Below are 19,158 nucleotides of genomic sequence, written 5' to 3'. Positions count from 1 at the left end.
CCTCCATCAGGGATTAGCTGATACTTTGGCAGTTGTTTGTCCTCTTCAGGTCCTATTGCTTTTAACTTTTGAGTTTTTTGTTTAGAAAAAACAAAAAAAATTGTATCTCTTAAGTGCTCGCTTTTTCAACTACATAAGTTTAGTTTGTTCATGTACTGGTTTAAGAATCTCATAAATTGTCTTTGAAAAACTTGCAGATAGTCAAAGTGAGGGCTGGTTTTAACCATCTAGATGCCACACATTTGTGGAGTATTTAAGATATACTTGATTGACAAACAATCACACGTATAACATCTTGTTACCCCAAATTCTTTGAAATCCTCGTTTAATCTTGAAAATATATTGCACTTATCAATCCGTGAGAAAAAGGACACTACAGCAGTAACAAGTCATGGGACAACAGACTGGATCACCCATAAAAATTACATGAACTTCAATAGACTTTTACCTAAACAGCATTTCAAAATAAAACTCACTCATACAAAATATTTGTTTTAGTATAGTGACAGTAGATGATATGGTATAATATTTTTAACATTTTTATGTGGTCTTTTTGAAAGGATCCTTCTGGAGACGGTTGCTCTTTTAGAGTGCGGTATCTGCTAACTGCAACAACAAAAAAGAAAGTTGTAAAAGTTAGAAAAAGCAAAGCATTATAACTGCTACAATACACAAGATGACTCACGCAGACATATCTACTCCAATAAAAGTTTCTTGTGTTGCATAACCTTTTAGTTTAAACTTTAAAGACATAAATGGTCCCCATACACCCATCGAAGATATCGTTGCTGTCCGGCAAAAACCTTGTATGTGCAAAATCGTTGGGACGTTCAGACTAATTTGAAAACATTTTCTCGAGCTATTTTTCTCAGGCGAAATCGCCTCATCTGTTTACATTTCATGTGCGATTGCCATGAAATCTGCTGTGGATATTCATGGTTCCCATTGGATGAGTTCTATTTTTTTTTTTTTATGTGTTGTGATTTAATTATAATTTCACAATCAAGTGTTCAATTATCCCCCCGTGACCTTTCTTCTAGTTCCACCCTGAGGATAAACCTGATATGTTTAGCTCCATGACTTGTGACCAGACTCAAACAGAATATATAGATTTTGCGGCTCTGTGCGGAGCTTAGCACCGCCCAAGACGATTGTGATTGGTTTAAAGAAATGCCAATAAATCAGAGCACGTTTTTCTCCCATCCCGGAATGCTGTGTGGACTAACCAGACCTTCCTCCGCTCCGCAGCATGTCCATAGTCCGGCAAAGCGAGACTATACTGTAGCCACACCATAACACACCATCCTTTATTGTCTTACGTTGCTGGTTTTGTGTTGTTTATTGCTATTCAGTTGTTTGGTTGCTGTCTGTTATTTCTGTTACTTTATAATGGTGATTTTACACTGATGGATTTATTGAGAAGCCCAGTACAGAAAGGAGAATATAAATAGTTTCCCTTACCACCAGGCCTCTACTTTTGTCCTTGTGTTTTTCAAGCACATGCAGCATGGCGTCATGAAGGGTCGGGTAGAACATGGAGGTCACAATCTCGTCATCGAAGAACGTACAGTTGCGTAGTTTCTCCATGACGTACGCTGTCAACACATGAGAAGCATGTTTTCACAGGCAGTATTATAATTATTAATATTTTACTCACCTGATGTTCAGTGTACATGTGTCCTCATCAGCGGTGGAAGAAGTATTCACATCCTTTACTCAAGTAAAAGTACTAATACCACTGTAAAAAAAACTCTGTTACAAGTAAAAGTCCTGAATTGAAAACAGTACATCAGCAAAGGTATGTAAGTATCATCAGGAACATTTACTTAGAGTATTCAAATTAAAATTTCTCAATGCAGAAAAATCCTCACATTTTAGAAACTGGAAACTATCCAAACAGTTCTGTCAATCTAATAAGTGATTAATCAGCTAATCATCTCACCTGGTCTTGTAGGCCTGCATATTCAGCGGTGGAATGTAACTAAGTACATTTACTGAAGTACTGTACTTAAGTACAAATGTTAAGGTACTAGTAGTTTTCTTTTCATGCTACTTTCTACTTCTACTGCGCTACATTTCAGAGAGAAATATTGGACCACTCCATTCATCTGTTACAGCTTTAGTTGTTTAACACATTAATATTTTTGCACACAAAGCACATGAAGTTTGTAAAAAGTTTATTATAAATTAAACTACCCAACAATATATAGGCCTGGATCTTTTCCAATTTTTAAAATGTGAGAAATACTTTTACTTTTATTACTTTAAATATATTTTCCTCATGATTCTTACATACTTTTACTGAAGTAATATTTTCTATGCAGGGCTTTTACTTGTAACAGAGTATTTTTTACAGTGTGGTACTAGTACTTTTACCTAAGTAAAGGATCTGAATACTTCTTCCACCACTGGATATATTGTTAGGCAGTTTAAAAATCACACAAGTTTTGTGTGCAAAATTCTTAATGTGTAAAGTAACTGGTAACTAAAGCTGTAACAGATGAATGTAATGGAGTAAAAAGTCCAATATTTCTCTCTGAGATGTGGCGCAGCAGAAGTAGAAAGAGGCATGAAAAGAAAAGACTCAAGTAAAGTACAAGTACCTCAACATTTGAACTTAAGTACAGTACTGGAGGAAATATACTTGATACATTTCCACCGCTAGTCCTCATCACTGACTCTGTTGGATTTTGTCCTTTTAAGAATAAAACTCACCGTCACAAGAAACAACGTAAACATCCACATCCACACGGAGGAAGCTTTTGAGTGTCTGATGAAATAAAGTGATTTTAAATAAGAAATAATCCCACGTGTGTTAGTATATGAAGTATAGAATTACACATGCAGCCGATGAGTGATAATTGGCTACACGTTAATGCAGATTGCCAGTGTTCCCCATTTATTTGTGATGTTAAAAATATATTTAAATATATAAAATAGTGATGGCAGGTTCATGTTAAGCTCTTTCTAAAACATGTTACATTTTTCTGTCACAAGTTGTTATTGCTGTATAGTATTCACCATATTCTTATTTTTTGTATTACATCCATTTGTTTTTTAATTTGATGTTCTGAACACTGTCTTAAAGGTCTCTCCCAAGGTCTCTCTGCTGCAGAGGAAGCAATGTCTTATACTCATCCAGTTTTGATATATTTGGAATAAACAAAATCGTTTTTGCCAATAGACACACCATCTGTATCAACAGAATGTTACAGTCTTGAAGGGAAATGTGTCTTTTTGTAATTTATACATCTATTGAATACTCAAAAAAACTAAATACCACACTAAAAGACAGGGAAATTCCATAAAAGCATAATAGGGGCTCTTTAAGCTTTAGCATGTGGGCGCCCCCTGAACAACTTGTTACCATTTTGAGTCCCTTCAGAGCAGAGATGTCCAGGAAGGAGACAGCAGAGAAGTCCAGCACCAGGCTGTGGAGGTCCACTCTGGGAACATTGACGTTAGCGGGAAGCTCGGCGCTCCAGTCCAACCGGAACGGAAGGTCCTTGGTGTCAGAGGGCAGATCCAACTCCTCCACGTTCATGCAAAACTCATCAGTCATCCGGTGTACTAAATCCCTCACGCCTCTCTGGTTGAAAGATGTAGGAAAGTAGGCTTAAAGCTTTTTGGAAGAACATGCTGAAGCGCTCAACTGGTGCAGTGCTTTCTAGTATATTAAAGAGTAACTTCAGTTTTTTTTTCAACCTGGAACTTATTTTTCTGTTTTTGTGTCTAAGTGACTGATGGGAACAACAGTCTTTGACATTGGTCCAGTATTAAGCGAGATCGCTGCAGTCGGCAGTCTGCAAAATAAGTTACAACGTAAGTTAATAGGGCAATTGCGCACCTTCAATTTACGTCCACAAAAAGTGCTCGTTTTGCCATTGACAGGCTGACAGATTATTATTCTAAGAGTCTGACAACATTATGGAAAGGATTCCAATAGAGGTTGACCTTTCGGTTAAAGAGTAAGATCCTTTTTTTTAAACATAAAAACAAAATAGTATCGCTTAACCCCCCAGACTCCATGTGAATAAACAGTAATTTTATCATCGTAAAACACACTTCATTCAAAGTCAACAGAAACAAAATTAAACTATGAAAAGCCGTTTTGGTTCGTCTTTCCAATTTGCCAACAATCATCACCCTGGTTTGGTTGACCTGAACACATAATTCATCCATTTACATGTGAAAAATATGCTCTCTCTACACATGCTAAAGGGATTGTTTAATTAAATGGAGTCTGGTGGGTTTCGCGATAGCGATCTCGGAGCGGTTTCTGGTAGAACAAAAAGGATTTTACTCTTTTAAAAAAAGGTCTATCTCTGTAGGGATCCTTTCCATAATGTTGTCAGACACGTAGAAGAACAATCTGGCCTGTCAAAAAAAGCACTTTCAGTGGACGAAAATTAACCCTATAGGGTTACAATGCAGCCTGGTTACAGCGTTGTCGCTCAAGACAGGACTAATTTCAAAGATTGCTGTTCCCATTAGTCAATTACACTAGGGCTGCCACCTCTTAGTCGATTAGTCGACTAATCGGTCATTTGGTCTTTGTCGACTAAGATTTCTTTAGTCGATTAGTCATTTTTTATGCTTATTCATGCTTAATTACTTATTTCCAAGAAATTTCTGAGCACATTTATGGTACACACTTTAAAACACAAGATTTAAAGTGGTGCTTTTGCAGGATTCATTGTGGAGAAACTCAGTTTTACAGATGGTTAATTAACTACATTTATAGTACTACTTTTCTAGTCTTAACCGCCTCTCAAAGCGCACAGCTCTGTCAATTAAATCAACTAATCGATTAGTTGACAAAATCGTAGAAGTGTTAGTCGACTAACAATTTCTTCTGTCGAGGACAGCCCTAAATTACACACAAAAACATAGGCAAATAGGGTCCAGGTTGGAAAAAAAACTAGTTACACTTTAAGGTCTCACCTCTGTAATGGCATCATCCTTTTTCTGCAACAGTTTCTTGATTTTCCTCAGAGCCTTGTTCCTCTTCCTCAAAACCCTCAGAGGGTTAAATCCAACCTGGAACAACCACGTGTAGGCATTACATTTATTTTCTGCAAAAAAAACTTATTGAAGCAGAGGATGGAGGAGATGTGTCGTAGGCTACATACAGCTTCTACAAGCTTGTCCCTGAAGAACTCAATGTTGGCGAAGAAGATAGGCGATGGCATCCTGAAGATTTTGACTCCCTTTGGTTCCAATATCTGAGAAGGGAAGCATTATGATCAAACAAATGGCATTCAGAAGGATATCTCGAACGGAAACCATTCAACAGTGTTTACCGTCTTTTATTTGTTATGTTTTCATTGAACATACTTACATGCAGGTAATCTTTGCGATCTTTGTAGAGTTCGGTCCCTGGGATGTTCGCCAAGACGGAACAGCGGGGGCTAGAAAGACATGAGGAGGTTATTGGCCACACTACTCGTCTTTTTCAGATTAAAAACTATATATATTAACTGTAATTTTACTTTATCTTTCTCATAAAAGACACTAAAAGGGAACATCAGTCAAAGATAAGACAAATATTTGTACATTAAATATCAGAGATCTACAGTAGCTGATATTTAATGTGGTTGGATCACGGGAACCAAAAGTGGGGGGGAGTGACAAAGGGGCAAACTGCAGTTTTCTTTACTCCACCCAAAAAAACATTTATCATCCAAAACTTTTTCTAAATGAAGCCCCAAACCAATTGTGTCCAGTAGAGTCTAGTTGGGCCGGACCATGCCGTGGAAATTGGTGTTTTTGGAGTTTGACCCAGACTAGGTACTAAAAAAATCAGGATTTTGACCATTTCTTCTTTTCCATCTCCATCTGTGTATTCAGGGTTTTTCCTGCATAGAAGAATATTTGATGCCCCCACCACCAAAGAGATTTTAGCCAGCCCCAAAGGAAAATCCCCAGCACCAAGAATTGAGAATAAAAACAGCGATTAAAATTCTCTCTGAATGTGTTTTAGAGCAATTTACCAAACAAGCAGAACATAAACTTGAATATGAGAGCTAGCCTCAGTTGTATCTCCAGAGTCAGGCTGTGTCAGACTCTTCTGGGGATTTATTAAAATATTATTATTTTTGTTTTGTTAATTGGGGTTTACTCAAGCATAATATCAATTTTTGTTTATCAAATTGTCAAAAATAACAAGAAATGCATAGATTTCTGTCAAATAAGGTTACACAGACTCTTTGTCTTTACTGTACGCAGACCGATCATGCTTACTGACCCCCCCCCCGAGGCTCATTCTGAGTCAGTATAAACCCTGGTATTGTTAGTCCCCAACTTTATGGAAGTGCAACACTAAATGACTGGAGCGCCTCTTTAAAGGGACAGGCAGATTTACACTGCTCTATGCTGCATAATTCATGTAAATGAAATTAAATGAATACTATATTTGGGGTGTTGACATGAAGTTCCACTATCATGTCATTACAATTGAGTCCTGAAGATGACAGTGAGCAGCTCCACCCCCAAGCCCAGCGCCAGACCAAGATCCAGTCCCAGCAGGATGGCGCCCAGACATGTTCCCACCCACACCACCTGTAGACAAACACCCAACGGGTCAACCACTGAGAGAGAATAGACTGGGCCAAGTAAATAAGCATGTAAACAGGGTGCGATTTTACATATCCCTGCATCTGCTGAATTATTTTTATCCCCGGTGGGGGACAAAATGTCTCCCCCCCCTCAAAGTGATCAATGCTACTTCACCAATAGAGCATTATATACCTAAAATAGACAGCCTGGTCTCACAGAATTCCATGAAATAATCACAAACTGTAACAGCGCATTACCAGGTGGTGGCACGGAATGTGTGAAAATTCCGTGTGGCCACCACGAAAACAATGCCAACGTAAAGTCAATGAGAAGATGACGTTGCATTAGGAGCGACTACGGTAGCGAGTAGTATGAAATCTGCGTAGGGAGGTTGGTTGGAGTGGTGGATGGGTCAAACAACACAGGACTTTCACCCAGGAGACTGGGGTTCATGTCCCGTGTGTCACGTTTCCTAAATCGAACCGTCGCTTTCTTCTTTTACTAAATCCGACCGTCCCGTTGTTGTCCCGTCTCCCGTTCTTCTTCTCCTAAACCCAACCGTCCCGTTATTGTTTTCCTAAACCCAACCGTCCCATTGTTGTCCTGCGTGTCATGGAAACGTAAGCCCACCCACGACCTTTTCCTTAACTTAAGGGGCCGTGTTCATTTCACGGGATTCTACCGTGGGCCCATCACGGAATTTTCGGCGATTCTGTGAAACTGCCACAGATTTTGAGTTAAGGGGCCGTGTTCATTTCATGGAACTCTGTGAGATTAGGTTGCAAATAGAAGTATTTTAAACTAAGTAAAGCACTGCAAACATTAAACAGAACGATAAAATCCGAGCAGCAGTAGCTGGTTGTATTTAGCCCCTACAGAACTCCAGGGTGCCGGCTACCAGTGGCAGTTGTTTACCTGACAGGTGACTGTGAGCTGGGTACAGGCACCGTCAGATGACTCAGGGGCCGTGGTAGTGGAGTTTAGCCAGAAAATGTGAGCGTCATGGGTCGATGACAGTTAGGTTTAGGCATTATGTTTACAACATGCTAAATTAATTGTGAGATTACTTTCTATTAAATATTGAAGTTTATAAATAAACGTTTTGGCATGGCTGGCCGAGTGGCACTATATCCATGGAACTGAAAGGGGGGTTTCATTCTTGCATGTTTTGTTTTGTTGTGCATGATCAAAAAAACATCTAAGCCTGGGAAAACCCTGACAAACTTCCAGCAAATTTGAGATTTGCTCTGCAAGTCAGTCTGGCCAAGCCTATTTCCAATTTTTCCAAATCGAGGCACCAATCACAATCGTTGAGGTGGGCTTTACACGATGACAATAGCACAGCGATGGCGAGCAGCTTTTTGTTTACATTCAACATGACGGCCACCGCTTCTATGTCACCCGGATCGTTGGTCTGATTGGTTGAAGGACTATCCAATTGCGCCCAGAGGCATTTGAGCGGTGTCCATTGGTGACGCCCCTTTGGAAATGGTCTGTGGATGACCCGACCCACTCTCAGTTACTGCTTTTTTCTAAAATCGCACCCTGCACGTAAATACTGTACATCTTAGTTTTGGCAGAGAGACATTTGGAACACCTACACAGTCTGGTTTGTCCCTCCTCCACAGGTACAGGATTTCTCTGAACTGCATCAGCATGCCCTTCAGGTTGACGATGACCAGGGCACCCAGGACAGACTGGAGTCACGTCAAATGTTAAGGGCATGTGTATAAAAAATAAACAGACTTTTAGACCTATAGATGTACAACTGAGTAGGGATAAAACTAACGATAATTTTCATTGTGGATTAATCTGTTGATTATTTTCTTTATTAATGGATTAGTTGTTCGATCTATAAAATGTCAGGAAATGGTGAAAAATGTGGATCAGCGTTTCCCAAAGCCCAAGATGACGCCCTCAAATGTCTTGCTTTGTCCACAACTCAAAGATATTCACTGTCACAGAGGAGAGAAGAAACTAGAACACATTCACATTTAACAAGCTGACATCGGAGAATTTTGACAATTGATTTAATAGTTGACAAGTTATCGATTAATCCCGGGGTCTTCAATGTTTTTTAGGCCTAGGACCCCCAACTACAAATATTGTATAAAAATGTAGTTGCATATTAAACTGGAACAGATGGATGAAAATGGATATAATATATTATTTAAACATACACGAGGAAGTAAGTCCTTAAGCTTTAAAGGTCCCATGACATGGTGCTCTTTGGATGCTTTTATATAGGCCTTAGTGGTCCCCTAATACTATATCTGAAGTCTCTTTTATATAGACCTTAGTGGTCCCCTAATACTGTATCTAAAGTCTCTTTTATATAGACCTTAGTGGTCCCTAATACTGTATCTGAAGTCTCTTTTATATAGACCTTAGTGGTCCCCTAATACTATATCTGAAGTCTCTTTTATATATACCTTAGTGGTCATCTAATACTGTATCTGAAGTCTCTTTTATATAGACCTTAGTGGTCCCCTAATACTGTATCTGAAGTCTCTTTTATATAGACCTTAGTGGTCCCCTAATACTGTATCTGAAGTCTCTTTTATATAGACCTTAGTGGTCCCCTAATACTGTATCTGAAGTCTCTTTTATATAGACCTTAGTGGTCCCCTAATACTGTATCTGAAGTCTCTTTCCCGAAATTCAGCTTTGGTGCAGAACTACAGCCACTAGAGCCAGTCCCACAATGAGCTTTCCTTAGGATGTGCCATTTCTGTGTCTGTAGCTATTGAGGAGGAGAGAGGGTGGGGGCAAGGTGGAGGGAGGGGGTGTGGCCTTAACCAACTGCCACTTTTCTCATTTGAAAGTCTCTCTCTCATGGGTGGGCCAAATTCTCTGGGCGGGCAAAGCAGAGAAAGGGGAGGTAACCTTGCTTGTTATGACCTCATAACAAGCAGATTCCAAAACGGCTCATCTGAGCTTTGATTTTCTCAAAGACAGAGCAGGATACCCAGGGCTCGGTTTACACCTATCACCATTTCTAGCCACTGGGGGACCATAGGCTGGCTGGGGGAACTCATATTAATGTTAAAAAACCTCATAAAGTGAAATTTTCATGCCATGGGACCTTTAAGGTAAACTGTATCTGTGGATGGCTACCAATGGCTAGCGTAAGTGTATCATCAATGTTGTGTAAATTAAATGTTTTTTTTTTGTACGAATAGGCCGATTCATCTTTGCTTATAATATGTTGGATTAATGGTAATGTATATTTTCAGACATATTTTAAAATAACAAACAAACAAACTTTCAAATAATATACAGTATATCAAACAATAATTTGGCGGTCCCCCTGCAGTAACTCTGAGGACCCCCTAGGGGTCACGGACCCCCCAGTTAGAGATCTCTTGATTAATTAAATTAATCTTTGCAGTGAGTTACGACATGACAGAAAAGTTTGAAATCCTCTCTCCATATGAGGAACATAAAACAAAACAAATGTAGGGACCTACAAAAATACAGCTAAATAAATACAAAAGTGTTTGTCATACATGAATAAATGGTGTTTCATTCGTTGACTGTAAAAATGTTTTCATATCTGGGTAAATTCAACGAAAGCTACATTTCCCATAATCCTTTGTTTTAATGTATTTTCTGAGGTTGGGAAATGGGAAAAAACGAGGAAGTCTGAGACGACATGGATCCAAGAAAGCTCGCAGCCATTGACATAACGCAGCACGTCGGAGAGAGAATCGTGTAGTGAGCGACGCAGAGAAAAACGTTAATTGTTGACGTGACGGATGTTTGTAGATTAAAGTAGCCTACTTGTAAAGTATTGGCATTTATTAGCTAACAGTCTTGTGCAAGTCGCAGTTTGGTAACTTGTTATCGTGTAGTTTTTAAGTGAAGTTCAGGCAGGTTAGCCACGTTTGCTGTTTTCACTAGCTTTGTAAAAGTGTTAAGTGTTAACTGTAAAAACGTGGAGTTTAAGCTAGCACCGTCAGGAGGGACAGTCGGCTGTACACGCCAGCCGCAGCTTTCACTGAGGACCGAGGGCCGGGAGAGACAAGGACTTAGCTGGAGGACAGTGCTAGCTAATTAGCCGCTGTGGCTACTGCCTTGTGAGGAGGGACTCCGCCGCCGGACCTGATGGCCACACAGACGGGCTGCCTGCTGAACCTTGCCTGCAGCTGTGTCATCAGCCCAACTCGCTGACTCTACTCATTTGTTCGCGGATGGGATGCGTGAGTAACCGAGGTGTTTCTATCAGAAGGGGCCCAGCGGTTAAAAACCCAAGCACTTGGTAATATTCCGAACGCTTAAAAAGGTTGAACTTGTTAAACCCCAAATAAAAATCCCATTGACTGGTAATTGTTTTCATGTTAAAGTGAACTGTTTAATATTTGATAAGCTAACGCCACCTGAAGCATTGGTTAACTCTGTGTGTTTTTGTGAGAGAAAGAAAATAGTTTATTTCGTTTTAAAGGTTTCCTATATACTGAAATTTAAGTCTACTATAGTTTCATACTTAAGTGAAAAGGGTTAAAGGACATTTGCTTAAAACTATTTGTAGCTATTACTTTCTTTTAGGAATTTCAAGTGCATTGGCACTGGTTTTGAGTTTTTTTTGGAGACTGTAAAGCAACAGTAAATACAAGTACTGTATGTGTAGCATAAAGTGATATCTTGAAGAGAAACGCATAAGAGAAAAATATTAGAATATAACACAGTCAGAGAAACCAGAGTAGTAAAATAAATTTCTTTTTGTTATACATTTACTTTGCATTTTATAGTTACTTATGCCTATAATAACATCTAGGCTACTTGTGAGAGGAGATCTAGTCAATTCACCGTCAACTGCTAAGCACTCAGAATCCTGTTAAGTAATCTAGTATTATACTTCCGGCACCAGGAAGGAAGGGGTTACACAAAGAAAATGACCTACATATTGGCGTAAGCCATTACATTACAGAGGCGAGTCTCACCCTGGGAAGCGGCTCCAGCAGGAAGCCAAGTGCCACAGTTACAATCATCGCCATCATGGCTGAGATCAGCCCTGCTATCTGCATTTGTAAAAAAATTAAAAATAAAATAAAAGTTAATGTTTCATTTCAACATGCCATTATAGGGGGGAAAAAAATCACATAAAACCAGATTGTAAAGAGACATTACAATGAATCATTTTGCTGATAAAAATATTTGCGTGTAGTGACCTATAAAAGGTATTATTTTATATATTTATTTATTTTGAGTTTTGTTTTTTGACCTGTGTCTTGCCTCCCGAGCTCTCCTGCACAGCCGTCCTGGAGAGTGCTGTGCTGGCTGCAAACGACCGGAAGCTTGCACCAAATATGTTGCTAACTCCAAATGCAATTAGCTCCTGGGATGGAACAATGAAACGTTAAGTTACCTTACCTCCGCCATTAGTTGATAGGACAGTTGTAGACAGGAAAGGGGGGAGAGATGGAGAGAGAAGACATGCAGCAAAGGGCCGCAGGTCGGATTCAAACCCTGGGCCGCTGCGGTAAGGACTGAGCCTTGGTACATAGGGAGCGTGCTCTACCTGGCATTTTGACCTTCTGCTTCTTTTTTTCTTTTTTAAACATTAAACAAAAGACATTTGGGAGTTATTCCTACTTCTGGCCATGGTTGTGCTTGTTAATTTGAGATGCAAAACTTGCAAAAAGAGTGAAAATTGGGCTCACATTGAGAAATAATTAGACAGGAGCAAAAAACGCTTGGGTTTCAGAGGGTTAATATATGTAACTCACCTGGTTCCCATCTATGGTGTAATCATGTTTAATAGAGTAGACTTTGGCCACAGAGAAGGCTACAGCAAACCCCACTATGGCTATAGGAAAAGCCTCCACTGCACTCTCCTGGAAGACTTCCATATCGGGTGCAATGGGAGACTCATACCTGAAAGATAATTGTGTTTAGCTGTGCATTTATAGGACCTGAACAGTGGTCAAAAGTAGCTAAACATATTTCAAGAACTGTGCTTTTTTAAATTGGGTTGTATGGCGATTGGCATGGCCCTGCTTTGGAGAAGCAGGCACTGAGTCCTGGGACGGAAGCTAATGTACTGCTATGTACTGCTGTAGACGGGGCAGCAGCAAGACGTGTTTTAGCCACCTAAAAAAAAATTCTCATTTTAGGTGTCTAAAATACATTTAGCCATAGGTGTGGATTTCAGGGGGGATGCAGGGGATATGTAACCCCCAATATTTAGAAGCTGTAGATTTGTCCCCTTCAAAAAATATGATTGGTTTTGGGTCCACGTTGTGACACTTTTTAAAAAAAATGTTTTTATTTTTTTTTATTTAAGAAGGACTTTAAATCCGGTGCTTTTACTTATAGTGAAGACTTTTGTACATTGTGGTATTGGTAGTTTACTTTAAGTAAAGGAGTTTCTTCAACCACTGGATCTGAATTACCTGACAAATCAGCAGGCATCTTGATTTTGACCTATAATCTGCTGATGACATGTAGAACTTGAAACTTACCCACTAACCATTTTGCCAACCACGTCGACGTCATATGTCTTCTCGAAGTTGAAGCCATAGGACACGCCACACGCTATGATAGTCTGTGTGAGCAGGAAAGACACCAGAGAGACAGACAACTCTCAGATCCCAGTTATCAGAACTTCCTTGAATCAGTGCAGGTTTTTATAACTGCATTACCACACTAGATGGTGTTATAACAATTATATAACAAGTAGGTCCGACCAGACAATCTGATTGGTCAACTAGACCTTTAGAACGTGCTCAAATAAGCATGACAGCACACCCAGAGCCACTTGAGCACACCTGGCGCATCACTTAAAATATCACTCCACCATTTCTCTCTGTCATTACAGAGTTGAAATAAAAAACTGTTTAAAAACATTTGTATTCATCTAAGTAATGCAGGAACCACAGTGGATCGCACAAAAGCTCTCAAACTAGTATATAAAGTGATTAAATAACTCATTTGTTACAATGCTCTGAAGATAACTTTCACTGGATATGTTTGGATCAGTTGTGCCTGTGACGGCGCTATCTAGAAAATGGCTGCTAAATGTGATTTTCGTGGAGCGATCGATAAATTATTATTTTTATTATAACAGGATAGAGCTAGCAAAGCAGTTTGGTGTTTATATTTGCGGTAATTATTCAGTTTGGGAAATCCCACGATCTCTACAAAGCTAACGTTAGCTTAAGTCGACTTTCTGACTAAACAGGGAGGGACTAGAAAATCGTCTCTGTTGCATTTTTTTTTTTTTTTTTTTTTTTTTTTTTTTTAGAGCAAATTGCCCAATATGAATACAGTTTGATTATAACTTTTATTTTGTTGGTAACCGTTGTATAATTGCAATATTACATGAGTGGGTCTGATTTAACGTCATATTATTGTCACTTAAGTGATGCTTAAGAACCTCTTGCTTAAATAAACTGTGTTATACTTGGGGAAAAGGTTATAATTAGGGTAGGGCATAGTTTTTGATTTTAACAATTATGATTCCAATTCTGATTTTTGCTTTAGATTATTGTTCTTATTGATTCTCAAATTCCATTCTTTGAGGGATGGACTTGAAACGGGTCATGTGCTTATTTCACAGATAATTTTGTGTTTTGATTCAATGGTCATTTACAGTTGTACCGGGCTTTTTCAATGTAAAATGAAGCCACCTTACTGTGCCCCATGGGTGCAACATAACGAGTGCCTGGAAGTACATTGGCTGGCCGCTACAGGAAAAAAAACTTGGCGCCTGTTAAATTTGGAACCGATGATCGGGTTCGAAACCAAATTTTCCAAATTATTCCAATTTAAAAAAAACAAAAAAATAACCAGATTCCATTGGAATCATAATTTTTGAAACAATTCCAAGTTGAAACCGGTTCTCGATGCTCAATCCTAGTAATAATGTAAAGTGTGATTTGTAGTTAATATGATAAACTGTGCAGGAGTAGTATCTTCCCTCACCGTGATAACCTCTATGGGGATGGGGACAGGCAGCTTGGCTTTGTATCTGTCATTCAGCTCCTTCACAATGAACACCACCACCATGATCACTATGGACATCACCAGGTCACAGATGTTGGTTGAGGTGATCTGGACAAATATCTTCTCCAGGGTCTGTGCAAAAGAAGCAAACACGCTTTACTTAGCACTTTGAGCAGGACTCAAAATGTATCATTTAGTTTTTCAGTAAGGTCAAATTCCAAAGCAAACCACGTGAATATAATACAGAAATTATCAAAAGGCCATATACCGTATTGGGCCGAATATAAGACGACCCCCCTTCAAGACTAATTTAAAAAAAATACTTTTTTAAAATAGGTTTTTTGTTGTTTTTAACATATTTTAAATAAAATAATATTTTCTTACATTAACGGTAAATATTTCCAAGGCCTTCAGCTGAATGAGTGCTCTGGTAATGGGTATCCCATCATTCCGTTTTTCAGCGGCAAGCAGCGGTATAGTCTAGTTTATTGTACTGGGTATACTTCCAAAGCGTTTGTTCAGTTTGCGGTAACATTACTCGACCCGAATTTGCGAAAAACAAATAGCTAAAGTGAATGTTTTGTCACACAACAATGTTATTACATATCAGTGCACATTTTTAAATGGGTATATGGAAATTCTGGACACTGAATGAGTATTCTTGTGTTTGTTGTTATATGTGTATCATTAGTCTTTTGTAGAACAAACATATGGAGGGTTGGTGGTACTTGACTTGTGCTTAATATATTTAGTACCCATAAAATCGCATGTGGCCCCAGCCTGGCCCCTCCATTTGAAATGGTCTAGAAACGCCACTGCTGACCATTTAAAAGTTGAAGCTAACTTGCTAACTAGCTACTTGCCAGTTTAAGCTGGCTACCTGTTTATGCTTGCACTCAGAAACTGTATTGCCAACTCTTCTTCAAGAAGATAAACTATTGTCTGGTCAAAAAATGAGTTTTCAGAAGATACAATGATAGCTTGCATATTAAAACTTTAGCTAAAAGCTACATTGTGTAAGAATTTCTCCCATCTAGCAGTAAAATTGTTTAACCCTTGTGTTGTCCTTCGGGCCACAGGGACCCATTCAGTTTATTTGACGTTTTGTATTGGCCTGGCGTTGAGCTTCGGGTCCCCAGTGACCACTTGACTCATCTCTTCCTCCGGGGTCTCTCGGCAGTTGACATGAAATGAAAAAGGCCCCGGGGACCACGAAGCACAACGCCAGGCCAACACAAAATGTAAATTAACTAAACAAGTCCCCGTGACACGAAGGACAATACAAGGGATATGACAACCAACTGAATATTACTTTCTAGCCCCACCCATTGCGAGCGCATTGTAACTCCTACGGTGGCCGAACCCGAAATTAGCGAAACGATGATGAAAACATTGGGTGTGGTCCATCTTTACTGGTTCCAAATATACAGTTGCACAGATAGAATACAGAATAAACAGAACTGTCAGATACTTCCTGGTAGGGCTGCACAATTTATCACAATTATATCGAAATCGCAATATGGACTAGTGCAATATTCAAATTGCAAGGGGGGCGCAATATTTGTTAAAGGCAAAAATGTGTCAAACCATTTTTAATTAATTATTGTGGTGCTGCATAGACGTCCCAGCCTACAAATCATATCCTACAGACTCAAGAAAAATCTTTGTTTGGTACAGATCCTTGCAAAAATCACACTATTATCATTTAAACATTTTTTTATTTTAATATTTTTCAATGAAAATTAAAATAATGATACAAAAATGATCATTCCCTCCAATATCGTGAATCATATCACAATATCAGTCAAAATAATCGCAATTAGATATTTTCCTCATATCGTGCAGCCCTACTTCCTGGACTTACATATATGAGAGAGAGTGGACCGCTGATGCCTGGAACAGTCAGTCCTAACACAAACTTGAGCTGGGACACCAGGATGTGGACAGCAGCGGCTGTGGTGAAGCCGGACACCAGAGTGTCGGACAGGTACACAACCATAAAGCCCACCTGCAGAACACCCATTGCCAGCTGCATGGGGCAGAACAATAAAGGAAAAGAAGCTTGATTTGAAAATTCTTCCAAGTGTGGTATGGTAAAACATGGAGTCAAATCTACCTGGAAAATCCCCATGAGAAAGGTCACAGAGGAGGCCACCAGGACTCTCTGCTGGTCCGGGGTCAGGCCCTCAAAGCTGGTGATGTTGGCCGGGGGTCCATTCTCTGGGACCAGGCGGGTCACCACAGCCCCCACCATCAGGCTCAGGACTGGGAAAGAGCCTGTGTGGAGGGGTGGGGAGACACTGTTAACCCTTGGTTCAAATTTGTTTTTTTTATATCAGAAATATGGGTTTCTTTCAACCAAATTGCCCAAAAATAACATGGATGTACATTGTATGGAACCGTTGCAACATTCTTTGCAGGTAAAATGATTTACTTAATTATTACTTTCATTGCATTTTGGGTGTTTTATTCAATTTTATAGCATTTGAAAAAAAAAAACAGAAAGTACAATGTTCAAAACAGTATCCTGCCTTAAGATTGACATACAAGTCTGTTATCCACTGAACTTTCTCTGATCTCAACTAATAGTCAAAATTATACATAATGTCTGTTTTTTTAAACTCAGAAATTAGGTATAATGTCATATTAATTAGGTTTATTGACCATGGATATATAAAGCATTGAATTAAGTGACAAAAACGTTTTTAAAAAGCATAGGGAAAAGAGACCAATTGAATTTTGACCCGGAAGGACAAGAAGTTCATGGTTGACGGGAAGACAATACAAGTAATATGACACCCAATCTTATCTCTTCTTGTTAAAATGATACGATCCATAACTTTTCTAAACGGGCCTCTTAATGCCTAATGACAGAAAACCTGTTTTAGGCTATTACTTGGAGACAGTTTGTAGAAAAAAATACTGAGAATAAAAATAGAGTTTTGTCCAAAAGTGCAAAATTTACGAAAAGCAGCTGGTTTTCACTTGTCATAGAGAAAATGTATGTGAAAATATTGATAGTGACTAAGCATTGCATGACCTACCTACAGATATGTGTCTTGAAGAACCGAGGAAGAAGTATGTCAGCATGGGGAAGAAAGCTGTGTAGAGGCCGTAGCTCGGAGGCAGCGAGGCCAGCAGAGAGAAGGCCAGTCCTGAGTGGGACCACAGCAAAACAACAAACATGGAACTAAGTTTTCAATAATAATGGACATTTTGAAAATATCTTTGAAAAAAAACAAACTAATTGAACAAACAAAAAGCCTATTTTTCTGCCACAAAATAATGAGAAAACATTAAAAAAATGGCTGCTAAGGTACTAAAAGAAGCTAATTCTGTGGCTAAATTTGCTCATTCTTGTTTTTTAATGTCAATATTAAAATAGATTGAAACTTCTGGTAGATAACATTTGGTACCGACATACATTTGACTACAACAAAAAGAGTCTGCAGCCATGCTAGCAGCTCTGCTATGTAAGCATGCTAACTGTTCATCGTAGTTTTGTGTGTTAGTATGCTAACTTTTGCTAATTAGCACAAAGTAGCTGAGGCTGATGGGAATAATTAGTTCTGCAGGTATAAACTAAAGTTTTGAATAAATGGAAAATTTGACTTAGAGGAATCAATAGAATACAATACTTTTTTTACAATTATACTTTAAAGAATAAAACTTTTTTTTTTTCTCTGTAACACTTTTTCGCTTACCAGTATCTTAATACAGTTTGTAGTTATTACTATGTTCTTGTATTTAGCACCTTTGTTTTTAATGCCTTATTTTGTATTTAGATGCTCATAATGATTATACAAGTGTGTTAAGGCTTACATGTCGATTCTATGCATCTGTTCTACATACTGAAAAAATAAATTCCCTAAACTGGAGTAAGAATCTGATCGCACATTCAGTGCCAAATTCATACTTACAAATTACATTAATATGTGGCGTTATTTACATTTTCAGGAAATATTCTTTGACAATGCCAATACAGTAGATGCACATACTGTCTAAGTCAGTGTCGAAAGTTTTCTTATGGAAGCATGGCCACAATCTTTCCCCAAGACAGACACTGCCTCTCTCCGTCCTGCTCCTCACCTTGCATAATGGCCACCAGTCCGGTGCTGATCCCAGACACCACATCACCCAGCAGCCACTCTCTAACTCGGTAGATCCGCATCCAGCCGATGATGGGCAGAAGAGAGAGCACTGCATTCTTGGCACGTTTTGAATCGCAGCTAGATTTAACAGAAATAATAAAAAAAAAAGCTCTTGCACTTTGTCTACTACAGTTTGCAAATTTAAAGAATTTTCCTTTCATCAAAACCTCTATCATAATCAGACACTTATTTTGCAGCAGATTTCAAATTAAGAGTGCAAGTTATTAAGTCACATCAAAGATGGTTATCTCTAAACAACCGGGGTTCACTTACGTCAGATACTCTTTCACATGGTCCAGGATGGTTTTGTGCAGTCTGTAGATTTTCTCATGGTCTTCAGCAAAGCTGTCCTCAGAGTACACAGGTCTGGCCACCGCATATTGTTTCCTCAAAGTCGCCATCCTCACACCACAGGTGTCTGAGGAATTCCAGTATGTGAAAAGTTCTGGAGAAAGATTCCTAAAAGAACCTTTGCCCGTTGCTTTCCTGTGCGGTGCTGTGG

The 19,158-nt window shown here is 39.0% G+C and overlaps 1 protein-coding gene across 1 annotated transcript; it reads right to left on the bottom strand.

Moving 5' to 3' along the window:
• Nucleotides 1-585: 585 nt before the first annotated feature.
• On the bottom strand, nucleotides 586-19,158 carry slc26a3.1 (solute carrier family 26 member 3). Its single transcript, XM_028571348.1, has 19 exons — nucleotides 18,930-19,158; nucleotides 18,595-18,734; nucleotides 17,550-17,660; nucleotides 16,622-16,782; nucleotides 16,370-16,534; nucleotides 14,485-14,637; nucleotides 13,023-13,105; nucleotides 12,288-12,435; nucleotides 11,783-11,896; nucleotides 11,502-11,579; nucleotides 8,160-8,255; nucleotides 6,455-6,561; nucleotides 5,342-5,411; nucleotides 5,133-5,225; nucleotides 4,945-5,040; nucleotides 3,368-3,589; nucleotides 2,716-2,770; nucleotides 1,462-1,595; nucleotides 586-606 (listed from the first exon to the last, which is right to left on the bottom strand). Exons 1-19 carry the CDS (start codon nucleotides 19,055-19,057, stop codon nucleotides 586-588), a joined length of 2,175 nt encoding a protein of 724 aa, XP_028427149.1. The 5' UTR covers nucleotides 19,058-19,158.

Source organism: Perca flavescens, chromosome 23, assembly GCF_004354835.1.
Source record: "Perca flavescens isolate YP-PL-M2 chromosome 23, PFLA_1.0, whole genome shotgun sequence".
NCBI lineage: Eukaryota > Metazoa > Chordata > Actinopteri > Perciformes > Percidae > Perca > Perca flavescens.
The sequence above is the reverse complement of the archived record's forward strand: the minus strand, read 5'-3'. Positions and strand labels throughout refer to the sequence as shown.

Coding starts and splice junctions, on each gene's coding strand:
- slc26a3.1 (XM_028571348.1), bottom strand. CDS start 19,057: ATGGCGACTTTGAGGAAACAATATGCGGTGGCCAGACCTGTGTACTCT. Junction 14,638..16,369: donor GTCCACTCTCTCTCATATAT/GTAAGTCCAGGA, acceptor TCTTTTGCACAG/ACCCTGGAGAAGATATTTGT. Junction 11,580..11,782: donor GCTCGGGAGGCAAGACACAG/GTCAAAAAACAA, acceptor TTACAAATGCAG/ATAGCAGGGCTGATCTCAGC.